Source organism: Orcinus orca, chromosome 9 (assembly GCF_937001465.1).
Source record: "Orcinus orca chromosome 9, mOrcOrc1.1, whole genome shotgun sequence".
NCBI classification, from domain to species: Eukaryota; Metazoa; Chordata; class Mammalia; order Artiodactyla; family Delphinidae; genus Orcinus; species Orcinus orca.
Window position 1 is genome coordinate 55,569,401 of NC_064567.1, and position 20,038 is coordinate 55,589,438.

Below are 20,038 nucleotides of genomic sequence, written 5' to 3' on the forward strand. Positions count from 1 at the left end.
ACTAGTCTATGTCTATCCTTATACCAGTACCACATTGTTTGGATTACTGTAGCTTTGTACTAAGAAATTTGGAAATGTGAATCCCACAACTTTATTCTTCTTTTTCAAGAATGTTTTGGCTGTTCAAGGCCCTTTGCAATGAATTTGGGGATTGCCTTTCCCATTTCTGCAAAAACGTCTGTTGTTAGGGAATTGTGTTGAATTGGTAGATCACTTTGCTTGTATTGATGTCTTAACAATATTAAGTCTTCTTATCCTTGAACATGGGATGTCTTTCTAGTTACTTATGTCTTCTTTAATTTATTTCAGCAATGTTTTTGTAGTTTTCAGTGTACGAGTTTTGCAGCTCTCTTGTTTAACTTATTCCTAGGTATTTTATTCTTTTAGAAGTTATTTTAATGGAGTTTTTAGTTTCCTTTTTTTGGGGGGGGAGTGTCTGTGGCTGGTTATAGAAACAACTGATTTTCGTGTGTTGAGCTTGTACCCTACAACTTTGCTGAATCCATTTATTAGCCCTAGTAGCTTTTGTGTAGATTCTTTAGAATTTCCTATATACAGGATAATGTCATTTGTGATCAACAGAGACAGTTTTACTTTTTCCTTTCCAATCTGGATGCCTTTCTTTTTTTTTCTTTTCTTTCTTTCCTTTTTTTTGGGCGGTGGTGGTTGGGGGAGTGTGGCTCATTGCTTTGGTTAGAACTTCTAGTTCTTTGTTAAACAGCAGTGGTGAAAGCAGGTATCCTTGTCTTGTTCTTAGGAGGAGTTTTCAGTCTTTCACCACTGAGTATGTTAACTGTGGGTTTTTCATAAATGCCATTTATTACACTGAGGAAGTTCCCATCTATCCTAGTTTTCTGAGAGTTTTACCATGAAAGGCTACTGGATTTTGTCAAATGGCTTTTTTACCTTTAGATTGATAACAGAAGAGGGACAATATGAATAGTCAGGCATAAAACATTTACCAAGTTTGGACAAGGTCACTGAAATTTTCATGTGCTAAAATTTGTTTAACCTTGTCTGTTTAATATTTTCTTGAATAAAGAATCTGGAAATTGTGTATTTTTTCTTCACCAAATTTATGAGAGCCTGGAAATTTTCTTTTTCCCCCAGTTTTCACAGCTACCACTGTACTTAGATTATCACCTAGTTTAACTTGTAACATCTCCCTTAGGCTTCTTCCTTGTCCAGTCGTCCCTCAGATGACATTATTTCACTTCTCCTCTAAAATTTACAGTAATTCAAATCCAAACATACTTGTTTGGGACAGACCTTTTTTTAATCAAATGTAAATTCCATTCTCATTTTTTACTATCTATATAGTTCTCTGTTGAGTCAAAAACAGCTATTTACCGACTGTTGAGAATAACTTTTTAATGTCCCCTTTGTAAATATAATCTTCTCTATCCAGAATATTTTTTCTGTTCTCCCCTTACACCAATGCATCTCTTTGCTCCTTTGAAACTTACGCAACTGATTAGCCATTTATTAAGTTTATCTGACACTGTACTCCCTTTCTAACTACTCTAAAATTTTTTTCTACTCTAAAATCTTTCTCCCATCTGGTTGGTAATTCTCCTTAGGATGGATTCTCTATTTCTTTTGTATTCTAAGACAATGGAGGTGGGGAAATGGAAAAACCAACCAGGGGCTTTGTAAGTAGACTGACTCAAACTCTACCACTTACAACAGGGATGTAAGGATTGAACAGAAAAACAGAAATAAAACCTCCTGTAAAGGAAGAGTACAATTTTTGCCTCTAGTGCTTAAAACAGGAACTCAGTAGATTCTGAACATTTAAATGACTGTAAAAAAGATTTCTGAGCAAACCTTTTTCTCAACTTCCAAAGGAAGTCTCACATCTCTTCTTAGGAAAAGCTGTGGTGTCTCCCTTTGGGGATCCAAATTAGTCAATTCAGCAAGTATTTCTGGCCAGTCACGAACATGTTGCAATGGTTTATGATAAGGCTTGAGTTGAAGGCCTGAAAAACATCTTTCCTTTTATAAATGATAATGTAAAAATGAACCAATTATATCAACACATAGAAACTTTTTATCAAACTCTCTGTACCTAAGTACTGAACACACACAAATTACAGATCTAAATTTAAATCAATATTGACTTTAATCAACATTACTACCCAATTTGAGGTTAATTGTTTATTAAGAATATAAGAATTATGAGACTAAATCTGAAAATGAATAAAATTTATCAAATATATTTAAGATCCTTAATTCCATGATAGCCTATTTAATGAGAAAATCAGTAGAATTTGGTGTTTAAAAAAATACAATTAAATCACTAGATAACCAATCACAACCACCTCAATGAAATCCCTTATGTATCTGCAATACTTTGTCTGAGAGACAAATCTATAATGACATTGGGTCGAGTTTAAATAACAAAGATCTGATAGAAAACCAATATATAGAAAAAGAAAATCTGTATTATTCTGAGATGAGGTGAGCACTGAAAATAAAGGCAAGTTGGATGAGCACTACGTTTAACAGCATTCAAATCAAATTCATTGCCAAAGAAAAATGTTTTGGTTTTTATCATTTCAAACATTGTACGCGGGCTTCCCTGGTGGCACAGTGGTTGAGAGTACGCCTGCCGATGCAGGGGACGCGGGTTCGTGCCCTGGTCCGGGAGGATCCCACATGCTGCGGAGCGGCTGGGCCCGTGAGCCATGGCCGCTGAGCCTGCGCGTCCGGAGCCTGTGCTCTGCAGCGGGAGAGGCCACAACAGTGAGAGGCCCGCATACCGCAAAAAAAAAAAAAAAAAACAAAACCATTGTATGAACAAAGAGGGGCCAGGAGGAAGCAGAGGTTTATCTGTTTCAGCAGTCTGAACATAAACAATCTGTATAAAAGAGAAGAACACTGTCTCATTTGAAAATTTAAAAGTCAATAATAATTGATGCTATACTTAAGTTTACCAACCCACTCTCAAAAAGGAATAATCAGGTTTATACAACAGAATAACAAATTTCTTACTGAGATTTTCTGAACAGATCCAAATAGTGAAATATTGCTGTGTTTCTTGAGAGAGACGCATTCCTTCCATTATCTGCTGCACTGAGGTATTATTTCCATGCTTCAGTTCAACAGAACGGTATGATCCATCCATTCTGTATATTCGAACTTTTTCATACTAGGACAAAGAATGATAATAAATTATGCAACCTGGTTATAAATTATACATCCCAATACAACAAAATGCTTTAATTTCAACTTCATCTGCTTAAAAACAACTTCAAGTGAGAATCTTCTGGCAATATTTTATTTATTTTTGCCTTGCCATGTGGCTTGCGGGATCTTACTTCACCAATTAGGGATTGAACCTGCACCCCCCCTGCAGTGGAAGCACAGAGTCCTAACCACTGGACCTTCTAGCGATATTAAAAAAAATTTTTTTTTCATTATTTATATTTTCTAACATGTTTTCCTCTGAATATTCCATGGTCAAATAAGTTTGAGAAACTAAGGCAAATGGGTTTTTAAAAAATATTCAACTTCAAAATCTTCTGAAAGTATATTTTAAAGCCATTAATGTACAATGTAAATATCAAATGGGGGATATAGACTTGGTTAACTAAATCTGGTGTTAGTCAAGTACCTCGTGAGTTTAGTGAGCCACAAATTAGAATGTAGAAATGTGTACCAGCAATAATTTGTCCTAAGAGGAATCTGTGATAGAAGACTTTGCAGATAAAAGTTATGAAACAATGGACCATGAGCCAGTTTCTTTCCTCCTGTTCAGAAAATCCCAGAGAGAAATGATATTCTCAATACATTTTTATTGTTATAGGAAGTAACTGATGCCACCAAACAACTTCCAGGACAGTTCATTTTAGATAAAAGTACCTAATTCCTTTTATACATTCAGATATAAAAATTATATAAGAAATAAAAATGGTTTTTTACAAAATTTATTTATTTATTTTTGGCTGTGTTGGGTCTTTGTTGCTGCACATGGGCTTTCTCTAGTTGTGGCAAGAGGGGGTTACTCTTCATTGCAGCACACGGGCTTCAGCAGTTGTGGCTCGCAGGGTCTAGAGCACCCTCAGTAGCTGTGGCGCATGGGCTTAGTTGCTCCACAGCATGTGGGATCTTCCTGGATCAGGGCTCAAACCCGTGGCCCCTGCATTGGCAGGCAGATTCTTAACCACTGTGCTGCCAGGGAAGTCCCTAAAAATGTGTTTTAACTATACAAATAGAAAACAAATTGCAATGAAGTATAACATAAGGGTGCCTGTACTGCTTATCTATTTCCTTGCTTTTGTCCTGTACTCAGGGAATAGTGTTTTGACAAAAATGTGTATGAATGTGTGTAATTTTCCTTAAAGGCAGAGATCATGTACTGAATAAATAAAGAATATGTATTCTTTATCACATCACTTTCAGCATTTTATGGTGTTAAATTTACAAAAATATTCAACAAATACTCATTGCCTACTTAATAGAAATGTCTGGAAAGGCTCAAACATATGGGTTATACCTGTTGGTATAAAACTTTTATCCTTTATCAGTTGGTATAAATCCTTTTATCTGTTTTTCAAGTTTCCAAACAATTTTTAAACTGATAACAGTTTTAACATCACTATAACTTTCAGGCATAACTGAGTTTTTTCTAATTGTTAATTCTTCTCTATTTTAATGTCACTGCTAATTATTTTGTACATAAGTAGGTGGAAAGGCCAGGTTGAATTGGCAGAATTAAAGACTTAGAAATCTCCTATTTTAACCCATTCACTATCTTGAGGAGGAAGATGAATCTGTAATAGATGACAACTTGCCAAAACTAAATTACCAAATGATGTGTAATATTATTATTGGGTTGGCCAGAAAGTTCGTTTAGGTTTTTCATACATTATGGAAAAACTCGAACGAACTTTTTGGCCAGCCCAATATTTACAAATATATTACTTAGAAGGCCTAAGTAGAGAGAGATGCTCCAATGAATAGGCTAAAATTTGTAATCAGCACACCAAGTATACAGATTACACTGGAAATTAGATTAATTTTAACTGATCGAAAGATTTATTTATGCAGTTTTATTTTGATATGCAAGAATAAATATCCAAATGTTAGGGATGATAACAAATTTAATACCTATGAAGTCTAACCATGAGGTTTTATAAAAGCAGGAAAGAAGCCATCCATACATTTATATCCTTCCACCCTTGACACAGATCCTCAAATTACTTATCAATTTAAATACAATGCTTGGCTCTAATTAGTATTTATGAAGATAATTCTTACTGGTTTGTTAATGGCTTCCTTCAACAATTTTGCAGCTTCTTCCCAATTATTTTGTTTGTTTTCTTCACAAATATTTAAAGGAGATCTTCCTTGTTGGTCTGTTATGTGCTAGAAATGTGGGGGAAAAAGGTTAAAGATAAAAGGCATTACAAATGTACAAATAAGGGAAAATATCAAAGTTTCATTACAAAACTATTGTCAAGTGTTAAGTACATATTAAGCAAACTTAGTGCATGCTATACTTAAACATGAACTGCCAAAGATGACTCAAAGCACTAATCAATGTGATTACTGTTTTTCAAAAGTTCTGATTATAGGGCTTCCCTGGTGGCGCAGTGGTTGGGAGTCCGCCTGCCGATGCGGGGGACGTGGGTTTGTGCCCCGGTCCGGGAGGATCCCGCATGCCGCAGAGCGGCTAGGCCCGTGAGCCATGGCCGCTGAGCCTGCGCGTCCGGAGCCTGTGCTCCGCAGTGGGGGAGGCCACAGCACTGAGAGGCCCGCGCACCAACCCCCCCAAAAAAAGTTCTGATTATAGTAACAACAAAGGTTTTGTTAAAGCCTTTTTTAAAAACATTTATTTATTTAATTTATTTTTGGCTGCGCTGGGTCTTTGTTGCTGTGCACGGGCTTTCTCTAGCTGGGGCGAGTGGGGGCTACTCTTCGTTGTGATGCGTGGGCTTCTCATTGTGGTGGCCTTTCTTGTTGCAGAGCACGGGCTCTAGGCGTGTGTGCTCAGTAGCTGTGGCTCGCAGGCTCTAGAGCACAAGTTCAGTAGTTGTGGTGAATGGGCTTAGCTGCTCCGCGGCATGTGGGATCTTCCCGGACCAGGGCTCAAACCCCCGTCCCCTGCATCGGCAGGTGGATTCTGAACCACTGCACCACCAGGGAAGCCCCAAAATACTTGTTAATACAAATTCCAAAATATCCTTTTCCTTCTTAAAGATATTTTTGAGAAAATACACTATAAAGTGAAAAGAGGTTAAATTTTATGTACATTCTGTAGATGCATGGCGGTGATGGTTCTAAAACAATGTAAATGTACTTAATGCCAATGTACATCTAAAAATGGCTAAAATGGTAAATTTTATGTGAGACATATTTTACTATAATCTAAAAAAGTATGTACAAAAGCAAAGTATACACATAAATATTACTTATTCTATATAGTAAGTGAAATTTGTTTTTATTTTTCAGCTGACCTCTCAAGTGTATAACTTAACATTTTAGTGTCATTGTTATTCACTGTTTGATCATTAAAAAAAAAAAAAAAAAAAAAAGCCTGGAAAATAACTTACTCTGTCAACTTCTGGATGGTTTAGGAGAATCTGTACTATTTCAGCATGTCCTCCTCCAGCAGCAAAATGAAGAGGAGAACTAAGTTGTCCATTTAAAAGGTTTGGATTGCACTTTCCCTTCTCTAACAATATGCGAGTGGCTTCAACTTTTCCATACCTATAAAAAAATAAAACACCTAAAAAGTCACCTGAAATGTTTGAAAAATCCAAATTTTAGACAATATCTAAGATCTTTCTAGGGCAGAAAACAAGCAATGAAGACACAGATGTAATGTTTTCAGTGCTTAGGGATTTCTTATGAATTACTCTGATTCAGTTCAACTGTTTCTATTTCTGATCAACTGGAAGAAAATATAATCTCAAATACAAGATAGAGTAGAATCACTATCACACAAAATACAATACAAAATTATAAATTAGGGAGATAAAATTTTTAGTCAAAATTCTTTTCAGAAGCAGAAAGTAACCCATAAATTTAATAATGCTTTTTACTCAGCCCTGCCTTTGATTTACAAAATAGGCCCAAAGACGTAATTCTCCACATAGCTGCTGTATGAGGCAATGTGGGAGACACAAAGATATGTTACGATGAACGGTCTCTGCTCTGGTAAAGGCTTATAATGTAATCAGAGAGGAAAACAAAAACATAAGATAAGTTACATAACACTGTAAAATTTAAGTAACAGTTGACGAGAACAATCAAAAAATATATATTTGTCAAATCATAATAGTATATAATTAATGCTTTAAAAAATGTTGGAAAAGGAAGATAAGATTTCAGTCTCAGTTCTGAAAAGTGTTCTGATAGAAGAATAATTTGAACTGGATTTTAAATAGGAAGAAGCTGAAGAGATGCTGAAGAGAAGTAAATATTCTAGATAGTGGGAAAAAGAGTACAAAGAATGTGCGAGACATAGTGAGTCCACCATTTGGTTATAAAGACTTATATAAGGTCGCAATCTAATGCAATGGTGGAAAGGTAATTCATTTTTTGGAAATAAATGGGTAGAAGGGGAAAGGAAATTTGCTTTTAAATATGGTGCATTTGAGGGGAAAATAGCATCTTTAGAACTAATATGATTTGCTGTCAACTTTCTTCCCCTTCACATACCCTATGGTTTTCCTACAGCCTGAACCTGCTAATTGTATCCTAGCCTTCTTATTCATATGACTGTTTGCTCATGTTCTTAGCTATTCTTGAGATGTCCTTTTCCCCCTCCTGACTTTGTTTAGGTTAAGTTCTATTATTTCTCTGAAACAGTTTAAAATCTACCTCCTGTATATTCCCACTACACTTTACCATTTCAGTTTTAGTTTTTAACCTCATTTTATCTACTTTCATCCTTGTATATATACATTTCTATCAGCCTGGAAGCTCCTTGAAGGTTATGTCTTTGCATTCTCCAAACTGCCTTATGTATATAAAAAAAAAAGAAAAAAAAATGAGTGACTAAATTGTTCAGTTGGCAATTGAAAATGCAGACTTGGTACTCAGGAGGAAGGCAAAGGCTTGAGATATCTAAGAATATGCAAATTCATCCAACTGAGAAGAATTACTGTTAAGGCTGGGAGGAATGGATGAAATCTTTCTGAGAGAATTTTGAGAAAGATGAACATTTTAGAACAATGAAATGCATCTTGAAAAACACTTTCAGGATAGGAAAAGATACTAGGGGAGCAATTCAAGAAGTAATAATAAAAATAATTAATATAAACATATTTTGTATGATTCTTTAAAGTTTTCAAGGTACTTCCTTATATAATTACTTAATATAATCTTCACAGCAAATTATGATGCAGGCAGAGATATTTCTAGTGCACAGATGAAAAAAATGAAGCTTGTACCAGTTAAGTAACTTGCCCAAGGTCTCATGGTTACCAGCCAGTTAGAATCCAGTTTTCTGAATCGTGGTATAGCTGTTTCCATACTATAAACACATGCTTGGGTCACAGAATGGAGACCAGTATTTCAATAATAATAATAATGGTATCAGTTATATCTTGCATTTGTACTGCCCTTTACTATAGCTCCATTATAGCTGTCCTTTCAACTGCAATTTGTTCCTTGAACAAAGGGGTGGTCAACAGCATTTAATGCAGCAGAGCAGGGAAAGAGATTAAAAACTCAGAAAAGGTTAAGAAGGTTCATGAAGAGTGAAAAAGAGAAAGCAGTGTGTGTGGCCCCCTTACCATTGAAGTCTGGCTATGAAAGGAAGGGAATAAACAGGATAGTGGCCAGAAGAGGCAGCAGGTTCAAATTAAGGTTCTTTTTCAAGGAGGGAGAGGAACCATGTATGTTTGAAGACAAGAGGAAAGAAAGTGCAGAAAAGTAAGAAGTGAATTGAATGGGGAACAAGAAGGATTTTTCATGCAAACTCTATGATACAGGAGAGAGATGGGAACAAAAAAACTGATGATTGGGGTGGAGAAGAAGGACATTTCTGATGGCGTCAACTGTCTTTGAAAATAGGGGGTAAAACTATCTGATGAGAGTAGAGAAAAAAGGTAGTGGAAGTTTAAGTGCTTAAGAGTAGAAAGATTTAGAATAGTTTATAGGGGACCAAAAGGCTGCCAAGATGAATGAGACAAAGACAACACACAACTGGCTACAGTGAAGGCCCAAATGAAATCAGATGGAATAATTTGTAGGGAGCCAAATCATCATAGTTCTAAAATACTCTTTAGCAATGATATGAAGCCTGAAGGTACTATCAGAGAGAGAAGATACTGATTTGAGAGAGGTGAGAAAATATGAGATGTCAGTGAGACTTTTACTGAGTGGCTGACAAGTTACCCATAAGGGGAGAAAGCCAACTTAAATAGTTTTGGAAAATGGTGATTCTAGTAAAGAAAATTTTTAGGCTCATGTCATCAATATGAGAATTTTTGAAGTTGGAGTAATCCTAGGAGTGATTTAATTAAGTGGTCCTCAAAGAGTGATCCAGGAAACTCTTTGATCTCTGAAATCTTTTCAGGGTGTCCTCTTGGTCAAACATATTTTCATAATAATACTAAGATGTTATCTGCCCTTTTCATTATCATTTTCTCATAAGTGTACGATGGAGTTTTCTAGAAGCTACCTGACATGAAAATTGCAGCAAATTAAAGGCAGAATCAGATGTGAGAATCCAACTGTCTTCTACAAGGCTAGTCAGTAAAAAGATGCAAAAATGTAAAATAATGCTACTTTTCTCATTAATTTTTTTGTTTTTGGAAAATAAGGGCATATTTCATAAAACTTTTTTATTTATGTTAATATATATTTACTGTTATTTTAAAATGAATTAAGAAATGCTTAAAATATTTTTCAGTTTAAACTTCTAATATAGTAACACTAGATATACTTCACATAAACCAACGCTAATTGGGATCCTGTAATTTTGAAGAATGACAAGGAACCCTAACACAAAAGTTTGAGAACCACTGATCTAATAAAACCCCTCATTTTAAAGATGAGAAAACAGAGAAAGATGGGTAAAACATCTTGTCTAAGCTTATAAAGATAGGCCCCAAGTCCCAGTCTCTTGATGAGATAGCCCAGTATTCCCCTTCTCAATCCTCGTACCAGTTAGTGAATAAGAGTACGTTTCCAAGATAAGGTAATTTATGTTCTTTACTAAACAGTTAAATCAGTCTTCATTCAAATTCACATGAATCAAATTATCTATCTTATTAAAAGTATTGCAGGACTTTCCTGGTGGCGCAGTGGTTAGGAATCCGCCTGCCAATGCAGGGGACACGGGTTCGAGCCCTGGTCCGGGAGGATCCCACATGCTGTGGAGCAACTGAGCCCATGAGCCACAACTACTGAGCCTGCACTCTAGAGCCCACGAGCCAAAACTACTGAGCTCACATGCTACAACTACTGAAGTCCGTGCGCCTAGAGCCCGTGCTCCACAACAAAAGAAGCCACCACAATGAGAAGCCTGCACACCACAATGAAGAGTAGCCCTCGCTCACCACAACTAGAGAAAGCCCGCGCACAGCAACGAAGACCCAATGCAGCCAAAAATAAAAAAAATAAAAAGTATTGCAAGGTGACCTATACTACTAGTGGTGTATTAAACTTGGTTATTATTTCCAGCTAACAGAAATTAGTTTTATCGAAGGATAAAACTCTTCCTTGGTGTATTGCAGTAATACGACTTTACAAATAAAAATACAACAGGTAATGAATTTTAGATTCAGACATCAAAATCTTTAAATTTTTATAACACTTTAATAACAGACAACATTTTTTGAGTGCTTATTACTGCCAGGTACCCTTCAAAGCATTTGTTTGCATTTTCTCCTCTAATCTGAAGAGAGGCACTAAAATTAAGCTCATCTTTTAGATAAAGAAACAGATCCTTAGAGACATTAAGTAATTTGCTAAAGGCCATACTTTTAGGAACTAAAAGTTTCAGTTGGGTCTGAAACGTAGGTACATTCCAAAGCACATTAAATACTATACCATACTTCTGTTTTTATGTAATAGGCAATTGAAAATATTACCATTCTTTTAATAGAGAAGAAAAAAAGGCCCTGCCGCAAAAAGGGCAACAATATAGGCAAATATAAATTTGGGATTCCTAAGCTAAAATTTACTGCCTCTGTCTTTTTCAATTCCACAGTGTACTTTCTTGGAGTTTGAACTATATTCTCTACCTCTTTCTGTTTAGCTCAACAAAAAGCATGTGATTTCTTCTGGTACTGCTGCTGCTACCAGTATCTACCAGTAATCTGAAGAAACAACTGTAAGTTCAGTGTAAGAAGATTTAGGGTAACTCTTTCCAAATCTGAGTATAAAAATTCCCTGCAATGGTAAAACAATTAAGAATACATTTATAGAATAAAAGATTATATTTTTAAGGAAACAGAAAAAAAATTAAGAGCATATTTATTTAATAAAGGAGCATATTTTTAAGGAAACAGCATATTTTTAATGGAGAAAAGATATATATTAAAAGCAACTATATTTAGCTACTAGATCAGAAATATTGATCAATAAGCTGTTTGATCACAGTGAAATAAAAAGAGTTTGAGTTGAAAATGATCTAATTAATGTATTTTACATATAGATAATAAACTAAGATGCAGAGAGGTAAAGTAAAGCAGCAGTAACCTTTCTGGCACCAGGGACTGGTTTCATGGGAGACAATTTTTCCATAGATGGGGGATGGTTCAGGCGGTAGGTAACGCGAGTGACAGGGAGCGGCAGATGAAGCTTCACTTGCTCGCCTGCAGCTCACCTCTTGCTGTGTGGCCCGGGTCCTAACAGGCCGCGGACAAGTACCGGTCCACAGCCTGGGGGTTGGGGACCTCTGAAGTAAAGTCACTTGCTCAACGTCATGCAGCTAAAAAGTTGTGGACTTTAACAGGCCGTAAATAGTGCAGGCACTTCTTAAACTAGTCAAAGAAGTTCACTTTAAACAGTAAGTCAAAGGCAACTTTCCCATAAGAAATAATAGTAAATAACTTAATTACATCCTTTCTAGAGGACAGGCTACAGCAAATAGTTAACTACTGCTACGAACATAAATTTAAGAACGTAACCCAGGCTGAGGGGAAGAGTTATTATTATGTGAGAAGAGTACCAGAGCAAGAACTACACTGGGCAACTAGTGGAAAGAGCTAACTCCAATCCTGTGAGCTAATCCCTCTCATAAAAAAAAAAAAAAAGGAAGGCTTTAATTCTAATGAAAACTTTTGGTGTTTCCTGATACCACAGCTTTCCAAAGAACTAAAAGAATACTTTTCTAACATGATGCAAGGTCAAATCATAAGTAGCTAACACATGTAAATTTTATAAGGATAGGGCTTCCCTGGTGGCACAGTGGTTAAGAATCCGCCTGCCAATGCAGGGGACACAGGTTTAAGCCCTGATCTGGAAAGATCCCACATGCCACAGAGAAACTAAGCCCATGTGCCACAACTACTGAACCTGAGCTCTAGAGCCTGCAAGCCACAACTAATGAGCCCATATGCCACAACTACTGAAGCCCACGTGCCTAGAGCCCGTGCTCTGCAACAAGAGAAGCCACTGCAATGAGAAGCCTGTGCACTGCATCTAAGAGTAGACCCCACTCACTGCAACCAGAGAAAAGCCTGCACGCAGCAACGAAGACCCAACGCAGCCAAAAATAAAAAATAAATAATAACAATAATAAAATAAAATATAATAAGGATAAACAAACATAACACAACTCCAGTACGAAACAATAGAAATTGCAAGGGTGAATAAGGGACTGTGTGCTGTGCAATGGCACTTGCTAGTCATTAGCTATCCTACTGCATGACCTCAGGATGCCTGAAAACATTAATGATACTTTTCCTGTGGGGCAGACCTTGTAAATCTGAACGGTGTGGCACATACACAGTAATCAAAGATTACTACAGAGAAAGCTCATAAGGCAAACATGGTATAGGAAAAAGTGGCTGGAATGAGAACAGCTTTGAAAAGAAGCACTAACATTTATAAACTAAGGATTCATTCTTTCTAAAAACAAAAGAATAATCTATTTACCAGCATGCATAATGAATGGGTGCCCAGTGGTCACTATCTAATTGGTTGACTGAAAATCTTTCATTGAGAAGTCGGCTTAATAATTCCGAATCTCCTTCACAGGCACTTCGATGGAGAGGAAAATCATCTACCCACTGTCGTTCCCTAATCATTAAAAGAAAAGAAGAAAAAAAAAAACAGGCACTGTTGAAATTCATATTGTTTTGAAACAAATGTGACATATCTATGAAAGCTATGTTTCACTGAGCAGCTGTAAACTAAATCATTTATGTAATGATTACATTGCATACTAATTGCATATATCATTTTAAACAGTATTTTAACATTAGAATTAGGTGTTTAAAAAGCAATGTGAAGGAAAACCAGAACAATACTTGTCTTCTGTGACACTGCTCATGCTTCTCTGCCATTTTTCCTGTTTGGGAATTTGGATTTTTGAGTAGTCTGGAGCTCCTAGACCAAAGTATGGATTTATTACCACTTTATCTACCTAGAAAGGGAAAACAAAACAAAACAAAAACAAAAACAGCTTTAGATACTGAGCTTTAGACACCTGACTTTGATGTATAAAAATAGAGCTAAGTACGGATGTCATCTTAATGTTTACAATTAGTAATAGATGCATTTATCTCAGGAAAAAAAATTACATTTGAAATGACATGTCTTTTGAAATCAAAGCCAAAATTCATTCAACTCTTACCCGGTTTGTATATTGAAGATCTGATCCAAACAAAGGGTTGTAAATACAGGTATCTGCTTTCTCTAGGGCTAACATTTTACTCTTTATTTCTAGTGCACTATAGCCCATATGTAGTGAGTTTTCTGTCTGACCTGATTCAGTAGCATATGCAGGGTTTATAACATTAGTTTTTATCCGCTCAAGAGGAGAAGGTCGGAATAAAGCCGGAATAAAGTGAGATTGTGCATGACGTTCATCTAACCACCTGGCAAAATAAAAAGAAGAGGTAGTAGATGTATTTGTTAAAAAGTGAAGATGAAAAAACTAAACTACTATCCAACTCTGATGTGTGATTCTTTCTAATACTACATTCAGATTTTTATAATTTTTTTTAAAAATAAATTTATTTATTTATTTTTAGCTCTGCTGGGTCTTCGTTGCTGCGCGCAGGCTTTCTCTAGTTGTGCGAGTGGGGGCTACTCTTCAGTGATGTGCAGAGGCTTCTCACTGCAGTGGCTTCTCTTGTTACAGAGCACAGGCTCTAGGTGCATGGGCTTCAGCAGTTGTGGCACACGGGCTCAGTAGTTGTGGCTCGCGGGCTCTAGAGCTCAGGCTCAGTAGTTGTGGTGCACGGGCTTAGTTGCTTTGCAGCTTGTGGAATCTTCCTGGACCAGGGCTCACACCCGTGTCCCCTGCATTGGCAGGAGGATTCTTAACCACTGTGCCACCAGGGAAGTCCCGGGATTTTTATAATTTTAATTAGTGTTAAGTACTTCATTTACTGTAAATAAAAGTTCTGTTATTGGACATAGCAAACTATTTTTTTTAATGCATGTAACAAATAATAATTAAAATCCTTTTCAAAAAACACGAAGCCCTTTAAAAATTTAAACCACTGAGATGTAGGTGACATTAGACCTGCTGTTACAGAAAGACAAAAAGCATGACAGGTGAAACGACTTGTTCACTGATAAGGGTAAATCAATACTAAATCTAGTTTTATAACAAAGGAATCTTAATTCTTAGGCCAGGGCAATCTTTGTCATTTTCTAAGAATAAACTTAACATGTTGCAAGCAAATCAGGACAATCTTGTCTTTGGGGTTTAAAATTTTTATATTATACTTCAAAAACTTACCATTTCTTAATATATATATTATTAATTTTATTATTTTCTTCCAAAAGAATTTCTATCTCTCAGAGCTAATATCTAATATGAACATGTATTTGATTTATTAAAAAATATTTTTAATGGCAGTTCTTACTTATCCAAGGCTATTAACATTCTTGCTGTAAGTGCAGCAAAGTGAGTGCTGGATTCACTACAGACTCGCATAATATCTTGTAAGCAGTAAAAAATTGGGCATCCTGGAGTATACGTATATTTAGTATTATCTGAAAAAGAAAAATGAAGAATTATGCCATCATATAAAAGGTTTACGACTGCATGATTTTTATTTAAAAGTACACAGTATGTTAAAAAAAATTGTTAAGTATAACATAAATTGTTCTAGATTTTAAATTAGTAGACTTGGATTCAATTGCTGGCCAGCTCTGTGACCTTATCCATTTGGGTGAATGCAGGATTTAGAATCCTGGAGGACTACAGAAATTGTTTCCCCTTTCTCTTCCTCAACAATGTTGTAAAATTCTGATTAATAATAAGGTTTCCAGCACCATTTAACATACTGATCTGTTTAACCTAAGTATGGCTGGGGAAAAAAAAAATTCTGTAATGATAGAGCTGGCTAATAAAATATGTGTAAGTACTGTGTAGCAGCAGTCTGATGAGATGTCCACAGTGGGTCATTAATATATCATTAGTATTATTACGGCCTTACATGAGGCCAGTACTCTACAGGTTCCAAAGTGATTTTTACATCTAATACCTCACTGAATTCTTCCAGCACGATGAACCAAGTAGGAGCAGGTATCTATCTTACAAATAAAGAGGTAAGGCTTAAAGAGGTGATTTGCCCAGAACACAAAATTAGTGGGCTGCATGGTCTGCACTGAACCTCAATATTTTTTCTATTATTCCAGCATAATAGGATAAATTCCTTGTCAAAGCTCAAATTAAATTTTCATATTAGATCTAAGTTCTTTAAATATTACCACTACTGTTGGGAAGAGTATTTTAGAACTATTACTGACACTTTCTTTTCCCAAATATGAGATAGGTTCTGATCATAATCTGTTAATTTTCCAAAATACATAAATTTTTATTTCTATTCTACCTATATAGCACAGTCTGAAAAATCCCTCATTATAAGCTAAAAACTTTTTGTTTCGATTATGGCTTCCTTCCTCACTTCTTTGTTCTACTTTTAAAAACAGAAACAAAAATATTACTGATCAGTCTGGAAGCCTGAATATTACTTTGAAATCAAACCATCTTTTTGAGTAACAAATTTCTCCATCTTCCATTATCTTAAAAACATGTATTCTATAATAGTATTACAATAGTAACTATGAATCCAAATTCCTAAGTTCCTCAACAGACTTTAGCTTAGCACCTAAGGTATACAAAGATTCATAAGGTGAAACTTAGACTTTACCTTTGACAACTGATGGAACAATAAATAATGCCGCTTCTCTGCCCATCTTCTCCCCATCCAGAGGAAATTTCTTCATTAGTACCACTCGTTTTCCTAATCATTTTTTTTAAGTCAGTAAAGATAAAAATAATGGGCCTTTTAAAATCTTATATATTACCTTGAGAATTAGAAAAAAATATTTTAAAGGCAGTATTAAGAGGAACTGAAATATAAAAAGTCAATTTTATTATGGGCACTAATAAAAACTGGTAATTCTGATAATAATGTAAATCATTCTGTGGACAATCAACCAATAGATCCCCTGTTCTGACTCACTAAAAGAGAAGCTTCCTATACGTAGCAAGGAAAACCATCCTGCTAAGGACTGATAGAGCAGCTGAACAGCAACACATCCTGCAAGGTGAACAGGCATATACTTCATTCAGTTGGGATGTAGATGGTAAGAGTTTCACTAAAGTCTAAGCTGGCCAAGAAGCGTAGTGTACATAAACTGCAAAGTCTTAAAGTTTAGCAGCTCTTCATTTAATATTCAACCTCCACTCTCAATTTCAGTTTTTATTAAAATCTGATTGGGCTATAAACTGTTGTTCTGAATTGTAACCACCATTCTCTTTTTTTTTTTTTTGCGGTTCGCGGCCTCTCACTGTTGTGGCCTCTCCCGTTGCGGAGCACAGGCTCCGGACGCGCAGGCTCAGCGGCCATGGCTCATGGGCCCAGCCGCTCTGCGGCATGTGGGATCTTCCCGGACTGGGGCACGAACCCGTGTCCCCTGCATCCGCAGGCGGACTCCCGACCACTGCGCCACCAGGGAAGCCCGTAACCACCATTCTTATACTTAGTCTGTTGTTCCTGATTTGGCAGCAAGGGGGCTATAAATAACAACCTACAAGTCTTTCACTCTAAAACCTTTCATATTCTGGATATCTTTGTCATAATTTTTATCAACCCTTCCAATCTCCCCATCTCAAGAAATAGAACCTTGTTCTTGACCCAGGTAGGAATGCCTGGCTGGATGCCTTCTGCGGACAGGTAGATAATATGAGCTCAAGCAGCTTCATTCATTCACAAAATGCTGGAGTCAATATTTGTGATTATTATGGCACATTATTATTATAGCCCCCAAACAATTTTTTACAAAATAGACACTTGTACAAAATATAAGTGTTAGATACATTCTAATAAATTTGAGAGGCAATATTTCTTTTGTCTGGCTTGAGGTCTTGTCCCACTTAATCTTTCCTGCCTTGCAGCTTCCCTAAATCCAGTTCTGATCCATTGTTTAATTGCCTACTTTGCAAATTATATATGCAACTGTGAGATCTGTCATGCGGGGAAAGAAAAGCACTGATTACAAGTTGGGAAATGAAGTTCTAGTCCTAACTCCTCCACTAATGGGAATATGATTTTTGTAGGTGACAACCTATGTTTGCATTTCCATTTTACAGATGTAAAAATGACTATATACTAACTCACAGGACCAATTTAAGAATTTCATTAATAAGTAATTGTGGTAGTGTTTTATAAACTATATATAGCACTGCACAAAAAGGCACAACTACTGCTATTATAAAGTCATTGGTAATTTTCATGTGATGCTTATATAAGAAATCATATTACTCTATAAAAATATTTCACACTTTTAGAAAACCTCAATTGAATAGGATAGTCAGGTATGGCATGGTTCATTGATATAACTGTCTATTTAGTTAAGTAAAACTTCTTTACTTTCATTTCTCTTATTAAAAGCTGCCTGAAAATGTATTAGTACATTCTACTGTCTAAGTATATAAGATATAATTGTGCTAGACATGTTTCAGGGTGCCTATCCACTTGTAACTTCTCCTAAGAAAAACTACCCAGCCCTCTGGGCCGGGGGATATTTTTGTTAACACTGATATCACTTATATCCCCCTGCTTGGTAAATGAACCAAGTGGTAGAGTTCGGCTAATTCATAGCAAATTATGACTTGTCTGTCTCAGCTCAAATATGTGATTTGGGCTCAGACTTTGTCTCAGTAATTTGATCTCAGAATAGATCCTGATAACTATAACAATTTAGTGATAGTAAAACAAATCTGGATGAAAATTTATCAGAGAAGTCCAAGACTGAGGTAGAAAAGGCTGACAAATTTGTGGCATCCAAAAGAAGAGCCTTTCACTTGCCTTGATCACCCACAGGGATAGTCCCCCTTTTTAGCTAAGATCAATTTCTAGATCATTTTATTTAAAAAGTCAATCTGATAATTAGGGAAAGGGGATTCTCTCTGTAGTACTCAGAATGTGTATCAAAGATCTGTAAATTTATGCAGGAACTTCTTATAATCTCGAGTTACAATGCTTAGAGCCCCAAGCCACAAAAACCCTGCAGGCCCTATTAAGGAGGTTACCAGTTGGGGAGATAAATATGGTGAATGGTACCTCCAGAAGTTATGAAACAGGCTTAGTTCAGCTATCTCTAGAGAACAACTATCCCAAATAACCAACAAATCAAATTACAGGATTCAGCCTTATCTCTGCAACAAAAATAGTCTCTTTAGTGAGAGATGAATTAGACAACTAATCTCTATAAAGATGAACAAATAGAAAAAAACACTAAATAAGCTTTAAAAAACTGAAAACTAGGCACAGAGAGGTATGCTTTACCTCACTATCAACAACTGTTTTCAACTGCTGTTTGACTGAAATTAGCTTTACCTTTTTAATTATAATGCCTGAATCCTGGACAGAGTATATAATTTCTGTAACTTCTGCTATATGCTTCTTGTGAGGCCACAGCCTGATAAAATTGATCATTAATGTTTAATCAGTTTCATAGGCTATAGATTATCTAATATTTTTAATGAGGCCTGAACCTTTCAGGGTGAATACTTCTACAATTTATTTTGGCTCATTGAAAATGATCTTCTTCTTGTGACCAAATGGGAAGAAAACCTCTGCGGACTGGTAATTTATAGGACTTGCTCTAATACACAAAATCTTAACTGTTACTTAGTTATGGAGAGAGGTTTATAGTTTTCTCTTGTCCTGGAGTAGAGAAACAAACATAGTAGTTCACAGATATTTATCTAGGGAAATATACTTCTAACAAAAGTAATTTTGTGCTTTCTTTTAATTTTTAAGCCACCTGTTGGCTTCCTCTCTCTCTTGAACAAATCATTAACACAATTTAAATATTTTCAATTTTTTTTTTACTTAAAATTATCTAAACATTTCAAAAATATTTTTTAACTTAAAAAAATTGTTAAGTTGCTTTTTGAAGGGGGCTTGGCTGCACCTTAAAAAAAAACCCTAGAAATTTCTGAGTCTTTTTCAAGTTTTTCAAATGAAAAGGAACATAAAAAGAAACTGATTTTAATCTACTTTTTAAAATGTCTTTCTCCACAAGCATTTAAAGCCAACTGTGTTAAAAAGAAAAGTTTCTTACCTCTGATACCCTGGTTTGCAGGAGACATTGGTTTGGTGGTTTCTACTACATAATCCAATATGCCTTGTGTTATTTCACTGTTGCCCTGAAGTTTAGTTTCCAACAAAACCTTCTTTCTCTTTTTTTTCTGTCCTTCAATGGGAACTTCATGCAACAAAATCTTAGATGAGAAAAATAATATTAAGAGAGTGTTTAAAATTAAATTTACTTGCCCTAGAATATAATAAGCCAGCAGTCTTTCTTAACCCTAGCTGCATATAAGAATAACCTAGACTCTTTCAAAACAGTATCAATGCACAGCTTCATCTCAGACCTA

General features: G+C 35.8%; 1 protein-coding gene across 5 annotated transcripts in view; it reads right to left on the reverse strand.

Moving 5' to 3' along the window:
• Positions 1 to 20,038, reverse strand: part of KRIT1 (KRIT1 ankyrin repeat containing) — a 45,664-nt gene that overhangs the window by 19,919 nt on the left and 5,707 nt on the right. For 4 of the 5 annotated variants that reach the window (XM_049714760.1, XM_049714762.1, XM_033420502.2 and 1 more), the window contains 10 exons: positions 19,723 to 19,882; positions 16,299 to 16,391; positions 15,006 to 15,135; positions 13,763 to 14,006; positions 13,437 to 13,552; positions 13,063 to 13,206; positions 6,558 to 6,714; positions 5,263 to 5,370; positions 2,995 to 3,151; positions 1,828 to 1,979 (listed from right to left, as the gene is read on the reverse strand). In XM_049714760.1, the coding sequence (XP_049570717.1) occupies positions 1,828 to 1,979; positions 2,995 to 3,151; positions 5,263 to 5,370; positions 6,558 to 6,714; positions 13,063 to 13,206; positions 13,437 to 13,552; positions 13,763 to 14,006; positions 15,006 to 15,135; positions 16,299 to 16,391; positions 19,723 to 19,882 (1,461 nt within the window). Of the gene's footprint in view, positions 1 to 1,827; positions 1,980 to 2,994; positions 3,152 to 5,262; positions 5,371 to 6,557; positions 6,715 to 13,062; positions 13,207 to 13,436; positions 13,553 to 13,762; positions 14,007 to 15,005; positions 15,136 to 16,298; positions 16,415 to 19,722; positions 19,883 to 20,038 lie in introns of those variants that run through there. The other variant, XM_049714763.1, reaches the window with a different exon arrangement.